This window comes from Gymnogyps californianus, chromosome Z (genome assembly GCF_018139145.2).
Source record: "Gymnogyps californianus isolate 813 chromosome Z, ASM1813914v2, whole genome shotgun sequence".
NCBI lineage: Eukaryota > Metazoa > Chordata > Aves > Accipitriformes > Cathartidae > Gymnogyps > Gymnogyps californianus.
Window position 1 is genome coordinate 60,924,161 of NC_059500.1, and position 15,450 is coordinate 60,939,610.

Below are 15,450 nucleotides of genomic sequence, written 5' to 3' on the forward strand. Positions count from 1 at the left end.
AAAGAGCCATTAAATTGTACAAGAATGTCTTACGCACATCTGTCTGTCATAAATAAAACTGATAATTATCAGGCATGCATTGGATGCTCACACTTTTTTTTATCCTGGCTTTTGTTTATGGATGCACATTTCTACATTTGCAGGTTTTTGAACCATTCTGGATAGCAATGAAGAGATGCGAAGTACTCTAAGTTGTACTGCTACTTCGTATTTTTTCAGTTACTAGATAATGATGAGTTGGTGATCAATAAATGTAGTTGAGAAATAAATTTCTAGCTCAGTAAAAAGATGCAAATTTAAGTTTCTGGTACATACTGTTAAAAATTTACCACATATCTCTCTTAAAATGTTCACATAAAAAGTAAAAAGAGCTCAAAACTAGAAGGAATGTGTGATTTCAGTAGTCGAATTGCACTGAGATAACTCTGTCTTCTGCTGAAGATAAATTCCTGTATGATTTCTGTCACCATCTACAGAGAAATGGTAATAAATGAAAACAATCTAACAATTCACTGCCACTGACAGACAGATGTCCTATCATCAAGTTAGATTTTATTCTTACTTCTTGCTTTGCCAGCTCGTGGCTTTGTCTGGGAGAACACTGGGACTGGGTATAGGGAGGTTGGTGCGCAACTTTCAACATCAGATAATCAATTAATTGCTCTCTAGATGGATGTCTTGCTACTGATGATTGAGGGAGATGATGGACTTGGCTGTAGTTTGCCTGAGGTCTTTGAGGCTGGCACATTTGTCCATTTGTCAAAGGTATCTGAATAAAACATGAATACTCAATGTCATACATTTTATAAGCAGCAATCCTCAATTCCTCCTTTATTATTTCAATATTTCCTCATATTTGACTGCTTTTAATTTTAGCAGCATTACTAAAACTACTCTTCTGGATCATGTACAATTATACTCAATTTTCTTTATAGTCATCAGCTCTGACCTACTGAGAACAAATCTGAAAAACAAAAACTTACTTTGAGTGCTAATCTACTAGAACAGACTAGACAGTCTTTGCTTTTAGCACTTGTTTCACTGACTTCTCCCAATCATTATTTTCTAGCAGTGCAACTGACAGTATTGACACTTGGTTGATATCATTATAGTTTGCACTTTTATTGCATAAAATTCAGAGATTTTGTAACAATTCCCAGTAGATCATACACAAAATAAAAATCCCACACAGCTAGCAGACAGAAATTATATCCTCTCCAAGCATCTTTTGGTGACCACTTCACAAGAAACTTTCTGAGCAAATTCACATACAAGCTCAAGATTTTAATATCAAAACTGTAATGATATTTCCAATAAATGCTATTCTTTTGTTAACACATCTGTCACTGATTCGAAAGGTATAATGATAACAAAAAGCAGTAAAGTACACTACTGTGAAGACATACAGTGCATTCAAACCATGTCACTAGGAATGATGCTGGAGATGACAACATTTCTTACTGAAGCCTCAGAGTTACTGTTCAGCTCTGCAGCTCTGCGTTGAGATGGGCAGCCTTTTGCCTCCTCACCCATATGCCTCACGCTCTTACCCAGCCTAAATAGTCACTCATTCATCTGTATGATTCCCACATTTCGAAAATTCTACAGGCTTGAGTTACAGATTTTTTCTGCCTGCCACCATTATCCCATTAGTTATAGGATACAAGGATATTAAAAAACTCTTTCTCTCAATATTATAAATAACTGATGTATGCAAATTTCAACCTTTAACCATGCTATGTCAATGGACACATATCAGAATCTATTCTGTTAAGATGAGTTTTCTATGTCAAAGTCATTCTGAGAAATGGTAATGTGTGTATATATACATTTTTTAGCTTATTTACAGATCAGATGTATTCAATTTACACGATTTTCTACTGCCTTTTCTGAGAACCTAAAGCATGACAAGAAAACTATTTTTTGTTGCACTGCCAGAGGTAGAGTTTACACAGGCAACATGTATCAACAGCTGTGCAAATTCCCAATATCCAATGTCTGTAGAAATGCAACTGAAACTACTGAAGTTATAAAAAGAAAATCATTTGCTGCATCATAATAATTTACGAGCATCCATTTATTTTCATTGTAGTAAGTTCTGCCTGTATAGATGGTCCTTAGAGATGAATACAGAATGTCTCCTACAAATTCTAGTTTATCATCATCACAATTTCATCATAACAGATTTCAAGTTTGTTCTTTAAATGGTTTAATCAGCTTCAGATTGCTTTCCTGAAGTCATCTGCCATATTCCAATTTCCCCTTGCAATTACATCTTTTGCTGCAAATTTCTTCTTTCAAAGAACCTGCTGAAGAAAAATGAGAACTATCCCCCTTCATATAGTTAACTACTTTGTCTTCCAAAAAGAGGATGCTATTTCATTTATGCCACCTTCGGTACCTGGGTATTACATTTTAAAGAAGCCTCAGTTCCAACTGCTATCCCAACATATGTTTCTACTACTAATAAAAAAAAATATATCCTTACAAATAATAAATATATCCTATCCATGGTGTTACGTAGATAGTTACCTGCACAGCTATTTTCTTCATGCTGTCCGGAGGAATATCTTTGAGACTAAGTGTGGCAGATGAGTAATTCTGCTGTCCTGAAATGAATACTTCATCCTGGCATTGGTCTCCTGGAGTAGAAGCCTGGGGATGCTTTAAACAGAATGGAGCAGTAAAGACAACTGTCTTCATATAATTCAAACTAAAAAATTCTCACAACAAGCCCAGAATAAAACATTTTAAGGGCTTTATCGTTCTTTATCTCTTTAACTAGTACATTGTTTATGTAGAAAATCTTACTAGCCAAGACACCACACCCATAAAATATTGATGGATATTTACAAAAACTAGCAACTGCAGAGGTGTCTTTGATCACCAATAAACTGATAAGAAAAGTCAACAAATGCTAAGGACTGGCTATTCAAGGATTCATATGGTTAAAAAGTCTTCTGTTGACTTTATCCTGCTCATTATGGATACCATAACATCACTCAGGATGCTCAGAGTTAAAGAGTAATTTCCTCACATTTTCTTACAAACTAAAATATTAATTTTCTTGAATGACTACAGGATCTTACAGTACAGTTTACATCATCAGAATTTGTTTGGGGGAGGAAAAAGCAGAATAAGATTTTGCTCAAACCTTTATCAACCTAGGTTAAATTCAGAATGCTAATCTCTTGTTCCCATACGTACAACGAAACCAGACAGTTTTACATATGTTCAACCATCTATAAAAGCCAATTAGAAAACTCAACTTCATGGCATTAAATTGAAAAGCCTTGCAATAAGTTTAAGGCATATGAAGTGAAGGCAAAGTATTTGATTTAATGCCTATAAAAAATTCCAGCACATAAATTATATTCTTTTTATTGAAAGCACTGTCCATATGTAAAAGGATAACTATCAATTTAAGGACACCTCTCACAGTTTATTCTTTCCCCCTCGATATATTGCAGTAGCCTCCTGTAGGTACTCACTCGAATAATGTGCACACCAGAACCTCTTCCGTCTGCAACACTCAAGGCAACACTACCCTGGCTGCCATGCAGATCCCTAGAGCTGCCATAGTGAAAGCTGCTAACTGCAGCATAATTGGAATTAAAGGACCTAGACAGCATGCTCTGAATAAAGAGGGGACAGATTTAACACAGAGATTAGTGCAGCATGCATAAACCACAAGACATGTTATACATAGACTAATACAAACATATTCCATTGTCATGCAAGATAAAAACCATGCAAGAACAGTACCACTGTGATGTATAAAACACAACTCAGTGACCCCTATTTACCTTTATTTACTGTAAATCAGTATGCAATCAACAGTTAACATGCAGAATTACATGTAAATAAAGTAATTAAAATGTTCATGTGTCTGGAAAAAACAACAAAAGTGCACAGCTTATCAAAATTTCTAGGTTTTCATTAAATTTGCAACATATCAAATATGTTGTAGGAAGAGAAGCTGGCAGTCAAGATAAACCTGTGGAAAACATCTAATTACCAGTTATTTTGTCTCATTTTCCCCCCCTATTACTGGCACAGTAAATAAAAATTTACAGAGAGACAGAGATTTGACTGTTTGACTGTGTTTTCTTGCTATTGCAATGCTATGAATGTCTGCAATGCATTCCAATAACACTTCATTCAAGAATGTGAACAAGCCTCATTTAAAGAAAAAGAGGCTTGAAAGAAACCTTGGAGTCCACTCCAGTGCCACTGTAGGCAACCAAACAGGTAACATGAGCTCAAGGACAGAAGTGATAGCGGTTTGGTTTTGAGCTTCATGACCTTGCAAATCTGACCTCTGCAATATTGGCAAGGGTAATAGAAAGAAAGCAGTAGACATTACCGTCTTGCCACCATGGATTTTTGTAGTTTTAAGAACAAAACAAAATAAAAAGACTGCACAAAAGAAGAAAAGGAAAATCTTCCATGTGCCATCTGACAAATGAAACAAACCTATCTTGAAAAAGTGACAAAGACCCATGAGAAAATATGATCATAGTAAAAGATATACCACAAATACGTACCATTTGACTAAGATACTGCAACAACCCTTACATGAATAAATATGTTTTGGTGTTTGTCTGTTGACTACATATACTAATTTGAAAATAGTCACTAGTCCTCAAGCAGACATTTGCTCTTTCATACTAGCTTTATCTTGTGAAACTGAAACTAGTTTAATAATCAAAGTCATGTGCCTCTGCATATTCATACTCCCCAGATGCTCTGGTAGCACAGTCATTGGAAACTCCCTCGGAAAACAGTATTTACTGACAATACTTGGCTTTTGTTGGCCAAGGCTCTTGATAACCTCTCACTCAATGGCATAGTGAACTTTCTTCATGCTCCTCTTCTACATCTACCCTGTTCTCAAGTCAATGGATTTTTCAAGCTTCCAGACAAGTCTCCAGAGGCTTTCCCCCTCCTGGGAGGGGAAGACTGTACTCTGCATTCAAGTCTGTCTTTACTAAACATTCAATCTGCGCTTACTGCTCCTCTAAGTTTCAGGCCAAAGACCCAGAAGAAACTGCCAAAGCCAGTTTTTCTTAGCTCCTTAGTGCCTCAAAGCATGTTCTTACAACTCTTCTCAAAATAGTCTCTATAATTAGCCAGGTGGCCTTCTTCCCCCACTTGTACAGGCAACTCCCTGAAGTCTCCTTACAGGAAGCTCCTACATCTCTCCATCTTCTGTAAGTGGCAAAAAGACAGATAAAATTAGAAGGAATGCATGGTGAGACTAGAAAGTTATATCTTCTGCAAGTGTCTCTAGCTGACCATCTTACTGTAAAGATCCCTAGATTCTCTTAGAAGGACCCAAACAGATGGTCAATAAATAGTGACAATCTAAATCCAAATAGGAGATAGAACTTTCCTAAAATTTGTAGAGGCACAGACTTGTCCACCAGGAATTAAGATTTCAGTTAACTCAGTTTAGTGAGCTTCAAGGTGATTACATAGCCTGAGAGTTTTATTCCAGGGTTTATAAAAACTCCTTTCTTAGCAGACACTTTTTCCGAGGTACAATAAAATGATTGTGCAATTGTTGTAGGGAAGACATGAGAAGTACTGCAAACACCATTTTTCTCCTTCTCTACATTGGGCACAGCATCTCAACGCTAAATTAGAAGGAACGCGAAAGTACAAACTGTACAGAACAAATACTATTTAAAATTACATGGAGTTGTAAGAAAGTTTTAGTTTAATACAAGAAGAGCTTCCTAGTGAGAAATCTAGGAAGTATTTTTCCTCTACCTATTTTTAGCTGGGAAGAGAGAAACTGAGGCATTTGGAGTGTGAACAGTATTCCTCTTCATCTTGCTCCTCAATATGAGCACAATGAAGGCTGTACATTTCCTAGTGCAATTCCTGAAGACTGCTGCACCAGAGAAGACACTTTTGGAAATCTGAATATGCAGATGCCATTAAACCCCCTGATTTTTATTCCAATTTATTAAAAATTACATATGGAATAAATGTATAGTCTAAACTTCAGCTTAAATATGAATGTTAATGCCAAGTACCAACTCCATTCTCCACCTGATTTGCTACAGTGTCTTAGGGCATAATAGCCTGCAAAATGATAATTCAAATATTTGAGGCGTGAGAAATCTCATTTCAATTACTCTAAACTGATATACACTAACCAATATACATGCTATGTTCCACTATATTTTTCTGAAAACTAAGTTGACTAGAAATCAGTTATTCAATTGTGAAGAACACATTAAAAGCTACAATACATCAAGAAAAAATGGCTAGGTACAAAGTAAAAAAAAAAATTCGGCATTAAATCAGGATTTGTAGTCAAAATCAGCCACTAATGGAATCAGTTTAGATGCAGGCAGCTAGTAGCATAGTTTTGGAGTTTACTTACATTCTTTTTGAATGCTAAGAGTCAGAACATAGTCTCCATTTTGCAGCTTATAAGGGAATTAACAATTTCAGATTTCAAAAGGGTGTCTTCTGGGAATTGAAGTGCCTTAATGCATTTACTTAGGTGCAAGACAATAAATAGTGGAATTTACCTAGGAGAATTTCTATTGGACAATACTGTTGTAATTTTAAGACTGGCTGGAGTTTGTCACGACAATCCATGAAATTTTGGTATAGACTAGGAACTAATAAAATTCAAGTATGTGCAGGAAACAAGACTCCACATTCTACTTATCTTGGCATAGCCTTAACTGGTAACTTAACTGCTAAGCCTAAGTATTAGCCTTTTTATTTATTTATTTATTTAACAGTACTTAGAATCAATTGCCAGCTAAAGGTTGACATAAGTTATCCTTTGAGGCTATATTACATGTCTAGAAATCCCATCATTTTTCATTCTTACCTTGACTATCTAAGATTCTTTAGAAAAAGTTTGCTCAAGGTATTCTGGAACACTTGAAATGCCTAAAATTAATGCTTTAAGCCTTTTGGAATAAAAGCACACAAGCAAAAAAAAAAAAGCTTTGTTTGAAATCTAATAGAATTCTAGCAAGATACCAGTTTATCCCAGAGAAAAACTTAAACATTACGAAACTATTCTTCAGTCATAAGGAAAAAAAAAAAAAAAAAGGCATGAATTTAGGTCTCTGATCCTGCAAAAAAATGTATCTTCAATAAGTGACAGCATTCTTATTGAAGAGTTACATATGGAAAATTACATATAATTTAAGTTCTGCCATAAAATGTTTGCAGGGTCAGAACTTTTGTTGTTTACATTCCAAATGCGCAAGAATTTTATTCCTTTTGAAGTATGATGTATTGACTTCTGAACTCCACAAAATATCATTGTAACACATTGATGGTTCAGTAGTCCATTCAAAATGGAGAAAAAAACCCAAAACTAAAATCAAAATTTAAAACTAACAACTACTAAATGGATAGCATTCCTGTAATTTATCAGTGTCAAAATATTCTTCAGGCTATGATCTTATAAACACTTAAGCACTTAATTTTATGTGTGCACAGACCCACTGAAGTTACTTTCCTTGACATACTGAAGCACGGTTAACTTGGAGAAAATCTGAGACCATATCAGTTAAAATATTTTTGCATGTTAGGTATGTAGCGTAAAAAATGAATTCAAGAAAAACTTTCAAACTTTGATTAAAACTGCAATTCTATATCAACACTGAACCACTTGGACTTTTTTCTTTTCATAAGGCATTGTACACTGGCAACTTAGAGAATAAAACCACCTATTCTGATTTCTGAATTGGAAAGTAGGAATCAAACTTTATGACCTCTTCTCTGAAAGCTCTGCCATTTTACATAAAGAGTAGATAAAGTAGATAAAAAATAGAGGACTTAATTCCAGATGAAATTAGAATTGAAAGCAAACACACACCTGGTGAACTCCAAAGAAATCCACAACAACAACAAAAAAAATACATATATAAGGAAAGGACAGAGTCAGGCTCAGTAACTGTTTCTGCCTACTCAGCACATAGAAATATAATAGATATTTGCAGATGACTGTTGCAGATATTTAATATTGCAATTTACAGATGAGAAATTCCTCTACCACACATTAAAATGTGTGTGACACTGGTGTTTTTACACAGCCTGTATTTTAGCTTAAATTCCTAAATGAAAACTTGCAACAAGACTACTATAGAAGACTACTGGGACATATCACGTAGTAAAATTGGCAAGTCACACTCAAAAATGAAAATATGCTGAAAAATATTACTGTTCTTAAAAACTCACCTGTGCACTAAATTTATAAAGTTGGGGGTGGGGCAGAACTGACTGCATGCTTTCCAACAGCTTACATATATAACCACTAGAGAGCAGCTTGACATTTAAATAAACTCTTTTCTCTGTCCCACAATAAAATCTGCTTTGCATCAGGTAAACAATTGTTTCTCCTGAATATATGCAAAATTTCCATTTACAAGTGGTCTCATCAACTGTTTTTACCTTCCTTCAACCAGATGGATAATTTTAGTTGATCGGTGTATGCCCCCTTACACTTTGTCAAAGGGATTACAAATGCTGGTTACTTGGCTGGAGTCCACTGTTAATAATTTTTGCTGGACTTAGAACTATCCAGTGTCTCTCCTCATGCAAATTAAACTCTTGAAAGTTTTTTTTTTTCCCCTACCTATATCAGGTAAAAAGGGCTAATACATAAAACAAGAACTAGCTTCTCCAATTTGTCCAACAAGCAGACACTGTTTCTTTAAGTGGGTTCACCCCCCCGTCTCTCTCTCTCCCTCCAGTTACTAAATTTTACAAAAACAAAATAAACAAGTACTTCAAGAGCTTAGCAAAAAGAAAGAAAAAAACCCAAACCCACAATAAAACCAACCCCCCAAACCCCACTATGCCCTCTTTCCTAACGAGTACAGGATAGAAATAATAAGCACGATTAAATTCAGTAACAGACTCAGAAGAGTCACAGCAAAGGTAATACTATTAACCCATACTGTTGTGTGTAACCACAGGCAAGAAGATATTAATTAAATATTCATCATAAGGCTTAATTTTGTATACCTGTTTTTGTCAATGTTGTGTCTTATGCTTTAAAAAAAGAAATGTGATTTTAAATCCATGAAAGCTTTGTCAAAGCAATTTCCAATAAATGTTCCTTAAATGAGCTCTGTAATTGAACTTGTTCCTTAAATGCGTGTTCATTAAATGAGTTCTGTAATTACTGAAATTTTTTTCAGACTTCAAAACATTTCAGAAGTCTGGTTTATAGATTGAGCCCCGCCCCCCCCCCCAGTTTATTTTTAATTACAAACAGAAATACCGAAACCATTATTTTAAAAGAACAAAGAAATATCCAGTAAATTCCTAGAATTTCCACATTATCGTATTTGCCAACTACCATATAGGATGATATCTACATTTTTCACAGTTCAGATTTTTCTTTTTCGGTCAGTCATATCCCGGAGAATATAAAGTAGACAATTATATACACATTCACTTTTAAACCCATAGTAAGTCTCAGATTGCTAAGTAAAAGCTACTTTAAAATGCTTCAAGGCCAGAACAAAAGAAACATACACATACAAAACAGACTTCTAAGGTCTGTTAAATTAGATGCACAGCTAAGATCTCAATAGCAGCTATTCCATATCACTCTAGTAGGAAACAAAAATTAAGGTTTACATATAAAGCATGATAGAAAGTATGGACAGATATAAAGTGAATCAAGTCAGGCAATCAGTTTCATTTCAGTAAAGGTGATTCCACTGCTACAGTACCCGAACAGATATCACTGGTGTATTAAACATTGTTCCTAACATGTCAAGTGTAGATGATATAAGAATGAGCTATAGACAAACTGCATTAGCAGTGCACTGAAGTTTTGTTTCCCTCTGCATTCAGGGATTGCTGGGATTTTTGCTTCTCTGTCATTTCATGTAAGGTTTGATATGTGCATCCAGGAGAATGGAAGATCAGAGAATGCACCTTTTATTAGGGTTGGAACATGGTGAGGTTTGTGACTGCCTTGTGGGACAAAGGGTCCCCACACTACACCACAGTACTGTGAAAGCCTTAAAATATTTTATGTTGTATGTGACTCAAACTGGATCAGAAGAACAGGTGCAGCTGTTGTGCAGACTTCTTTAAAAAACAAACAAAACCCATCCCTTTCTATCAGTAGAAGTCATGCAACTTAAAACAAACAAAAGCAAACCTATCCCTCCAAATACTTGGATTTCCAAAGAAAAATTATAGTTAAAAGTAATTTTTCCAACCATTTCCAATTAAATTTCTTTAGCTGTCACGGATATTGAAGAATTTAGCATAATCATCACAAACCAAACGATGTTCTTTCAAAAGAAATTAAAAAAGAAAATCCATCTAGCTGGCATAATCAAAGTGTATTGTGGCTGCTTTACTCACTTCCCCTCCAAGGAAACACGATCAGGCTAATGACATTCTACCCATTATTTAGAGATGATATTTTAAACTGGTTTAGCTGGACAGCATAGATTACACTCTTCCAGTCTCTACTCAAATTCTTTGAAGATATATAATTGTTCAGTTCTACATATCAACTCAAATTCTTGATAGCATTTACAGTACATAAAGAATCCTGTCCATCATCTCTAGTTGTATCAAAACCTCCTGTGATTTCCTGAAATGAACAAGATTTTTAAGTGTTCTCATCTCACAGCAATAAATATTCATTCAACAATCTGTCAGATACCCAACTTCAAAAGACAACTGGCTTGGAGGCAAATACACGTTAATTATGGCTTTTGAATTCTTCAGCAACTGAAGCTGTAGACCTATACTTCCAAATAGATTTTACTGATTATCTTTTCCTTGTTCTTAAAGAGAAGAAATAGGGGAAAAAACGCAGAACAGAAAGATCAAGAAGTGTAAGGGAATATTTTAGTATAATATGAATACAATGCTACAATAAAAATCACCTGGCCTAAAAAAGCTGGCCTTGCAGTCCAGCAGGTCCATGTGACATTATTTAATGTATTCTAAAATAATTGGACTAAGCTGGCAAGTATGATGTAAAAACAGGGACTTTTTTCTTTGGGGGAAAAGTTCATTTACAGTCTACCATTTGACTGTTTCTCAGATATTCATCACAAACGTGTTTACCCTTTTTAAGGCACTATCAGAAGTACATTTTCACTGGTAATTAAAAGCAGTTCAAAACACAGAGTATTTAACTTATTCCATATCCAGGTAACAGAAAGGTAGAAAAGTTTTAAAATTATTATTTTTACCTTTTCTAGCTTTTTAGCCTCAATATGTCGCAGCACCTGTTCCCTCCAGTCATGAGGGACTTTACTTTTTCCTGGAGGGTCTAGTAAAGAGTGCTCAGAGTTAACCCTTGGGTTTGATCTCTTTGAAGGGCTAGTCCGTGAGTAATTGAAGTCACTAACTGACATAGTTCTTTCTGGTATTTCATTCACCGATGGCCGAGCACTCTGCGGTCGGGGTACATTGGGACCATCAATGCTGTACGTCCTGGCAGAAAGAGGTCTCTGTTGCCCAGACATTACTGGTGGAGCTCTTCCCATTGAATGCAAATCTCTGTATGTTAAATAGTCCCCTTCAGGAACCTGGGTCCGCCTTGAAGGTCCAGTATCCCCAACATTTATAGAAGCTGTAGAAGATACACTGCTCTGCCTTTGAAGAGTGTGTCTGGTTGCTCCTGGGGGCAGTCTATCATTCGGTGGAATAGCCCACATATCTATATGTCTCCCAGCCATCCGTTGATGAGTGTTATACACAGTGCTGGCTCGGACATTGTTATGGTTGGAGAAATTCATATTGGCAGAATGCTTTCCATAGCTGGGGGTTTCTGTACTGTCAGACCTAAGCAGACGTGAAGGAGGTAAGCTGCCTTGTTCTACCTGGGTGTTTTGTTTCTGGGGCCACAAGGTGTCTTTCGCTGTTGCACTGCTGCTGTACTGAATATTATACTGGGGAGCACAGAACGTCTGTGCACCACTTGTCACTGATCCTCTCACTACATTAGCACCTTCAGGATTGTGATTTGAGTCAAACTTGAACACAGTTTTTGTAGAAGATACTAAATCAGATGATGATGATGACCCAGGAAAAACCTGCAAAGGCTGATCATACAGAAGAGTAGCAGATTTACTTCGGACTATGTTTTTTCCATCTGCACTATCAGATGCGGATTTTACCACCGAGTTTGACTGTTGAGATCCATTCTCATTGACAATATCGTAGATTTTCAAACCACCAGCATCCATACTGGTGATGCTGTGAGATTTCATCACAGGACCACTTCTCTGTGGGGACAAATCTTCAGTGCTCCTCGAAACAGACAGCTCAGCAGAATCACAATCAACTGTAGTGCTTCTCGTTAGTTTGTCTTTACTGGGAGACTGTACTGCTTCTTCAGGATGTCCATTTACTTTATTTATAGGATATTTATTTCCATTTTCCAAGTGCTCACTTTCTTCTTTTGTGTTGTTTTTCAAAAAGCCCTTTACTGAAACTATTTCCTGTGTTTGTAACCTTTCTACAGGAACTGGCACTGCCTCTTCACTAACCAGTTTATTGATATTCATGTTTATTTGGTCTAATTTGTGAGACTCCTCTGTAGCAGTGCTTAGATCAACACCTTTTCCTATCAGGCCTAATCTTTCTTCAATACTTAATTCATACTCAGACAAATTTGTAACCTTCTCTTGCACATTTATTTTTTCTTCTACTGTAATGCTCAATTCACCTCCATTTTGCAAAAGATTATTCAAATTTTCATCTTCTCGCCTGGAAAAAAAGATGGCTCTTAAAGGAAATTCCAAAAGAAATCAACATATTCCTTTAAGAACTGTTTTAGAAAAAACAATCATTAACATGCAACACAGCCATACTGCGCACACAAAACAGGCCAAAGACCAATATACAACCAGATTTATGATTTGCTGTCTTACCATTACAGAAATACATTATATAGAGGGCTCATTTTGGCAATGTTTGTGTCATCTGATTTCAGAAGTTTGTTTAAATTCAACAGGAATTATTGAAGACAGTTTAAAAGTGTCAAAAAGTACACACTGACAATAACGCAATTTTTTTTTTATCAAATACTTGCAAGTTCCATGACAATTTTGGACAAATGTCTTTTTTTTTTTTTTAAATTGCCAATAGAAACAAAAAAGGCACCTTCTAACTAAAACCTCAACAAGAGTAGCAACCTGTAAGTCCATTCTTTATAACTTTCTAAAAGCCTTTTATAGTTATGTTAGTAATCAAATTGATCTTCAAAATTATGCAAATAAAAACATAGAGCTTTTAAAATGGTGTATTGAAGTATTTTGCAGGGATAACAAATTATAAGGATGAAATTATTATACCCTATTATTAAAACAGGTGGGAACCATGTCTTGTATACTAAAATTAGCCTCTGAATTTTATTGTCCCTTTTTCTTTTTTTTAAAGAGAACTATTCCATTATTTAAGCTTATTTTAAAACATTAAAATTTAAATTATTTCATGAATGATAAACTAATGAATTAAAGGAATGGACACAGTATGAAAGATTAAGTAACATTTTTCTATTATATTTGCTCAGTGGTATACAGTATCTTACAAACCTGATCTTGGATAAAACAGCAGCATGTGTTTCTTTGTCTGGAGAACAGAGTGAAATATCTTGGCTACTGTCAGTATTTAAGGAAACAGAATCTGACATTCGAGAAGGAGAGGAACAGTTGCTGTTATTTTGATTGCTATTGTGGGTAGCTTCATCAGATAAGGAATCAGCATCTTTTGAATCATCTGAAATAAAAATTTGCCAATTTAGTTACAGACACATACATCTGTTTAACAGCCATTTAACATGTGTATGTAACGGTATTTAGAAATTGTCTCTTGTTTTTCAGTAATTCTTACTACTGGACACTAAAATGTAAGCTAACACCTTTGCAAACTTCATTTAGACTTACAAAAGACTGTTGGCAATAGTTGCTATCTTTTAAATATTTGGTTCAATGTAAACAGCCCTCACCCGTTAATGAAATTTAACTTGTTGCTTTATTCCAAGTTTCCTTGGCATAAGCTAGGGCTACATTATGTAATACTTCCCCGAAATATCCATCAAATCATATTTCTGTTTTTGCAATGATTTCAAAGTTTTGAATTACATGAGTCTATTAGCCCCTATGAAAATGAACTACACTGCTTTACATGCAGGATTTTGAAAGTGCACATAGTTCCTGATTTTGAACATTAAATCATTGTTAAATAGCTATTTATTAGACCAAACACTCTGGAAGGACCTAGATCACTGGATAAGCTCTGTATAGCTTCATAAATGTAAAAAACACGAAAGAAAAATGTTCTTCCGCAGAGTTGGAAACCAATGCATTCCCACACTTTGCAGATCACTTACGACAACATTTTCAGAGTAATTTACACCTGTGCACATTGATTCTTGCATAATGTATGCATACTTACATACTACATCCATATAAAAATAATTACCCTGTGGGACTTCAAGCTAGCCACGATTTTGATATAAGTGTACCAACAAATACATTCAAATTTTTGCTTCAAGACACAGTTACAGGTGTCAAAAGCATAAATTTTGTGAAACTAATGTCTATCTCCAGAGACAAGAAAGAAGTTTTGACTTAGTACTTTAGTCAGGCATAAAACCCCAAAGACAGCATTGATAAATACCAATCTTTTCACCTGCATGTGATCCTCAGCAGACTCTTCCTGCTACCAAAGAGCCTTTTGTCCAGAAAGGCCTTTTACCAGAAGGCCAGAAAAGCCTTTTGTACTAGAAAGTACTGGAATAGGATATCATATGAAGCAAAACACAATTTGCTCTCCAACTTTTAAATTATGTTTTCTCTGAATCCTAGGTCATTCTTTACTCTTAAGGAAATGGTTACCCAGACCAAAATTACCTTTCAGAGAATATAAAACTTAAGTAACAAAAACAATGTTCTGAAGTTTCCTGTTAGAGGAAAGAAAAATAAGAGAGTAAAGTGACTCTTGAGAAAGAGTTGCCACAAGAGAAGTTTATTCTTAAACCTTAGGAAAAGACCACAGCTTCTCTAAGAAATTTAAACAAGTGATATTGCTGCCTACAGCAGCAATAACCCACAAAATCTGGGGGAGGGGGGAAATAAGGAATATTTCCAAGGTAAATACCACTTTCTGCAATCCTTTTCTTAAGCATATCAAGAGTGTGTCCAAGCTAACAGTCCCCTAAAACACACACATCTCCTTTCCCCCTCTGCTTTTGAACTGATGACAAGAATCAAGAAAATCAGGATGTCAGCACAGCTTTCTCTACCACACACTCAAGTATAAGATATTGCAGAATTTTTTTCTGCTTTCATTGCTTAACTAGAGAATTGATTATCTTTCTTTTAAAACATACAAATAAAATCTACTGTTACATAATTTAATTGAAAAAACTAGACACTTTGAGTTGACAAATTATCAGAATCACACAACGCTTCT

At 35.3% G+C, this 15,450-nt stretch overlaps 1 protein-coding gene across 1 annotated transcript in view; it reads right to left on the bottom strand.

Moving 5' to 3' along the window:
- Nucleotides 1-15,450, bottom strand: part of ERBIN (erbb2 interacting protein) — an 82,802-nt gene that overhangs the window by 6,527 nt on the left and 60,825 nt on the right. Inside the window, exons 19-23 of the mRNA XM_050912521.1 lie at nt 13,569-13,752; nt 11,220-12,741; nt 3,492-3,635; nt 2,533-2,664; nt 563-769 (exon numbers count right to left, since the gene is read on the bottom strand). Coding sequence (XP_050768478.1) covers nt 563-769; nt 2,533-2,664; nt 3,492-3,635; nt 11,220-12,741; nt 13,569-13,752 — 2,189 coding nt within the window. The remainder of the gene's footprint in view (nt 1-562; nt 770-2,532; nt 2,665-3,491; nt 3,636-11,219; nt 12,742-13,568; nt 13,753-15,450) is intronic.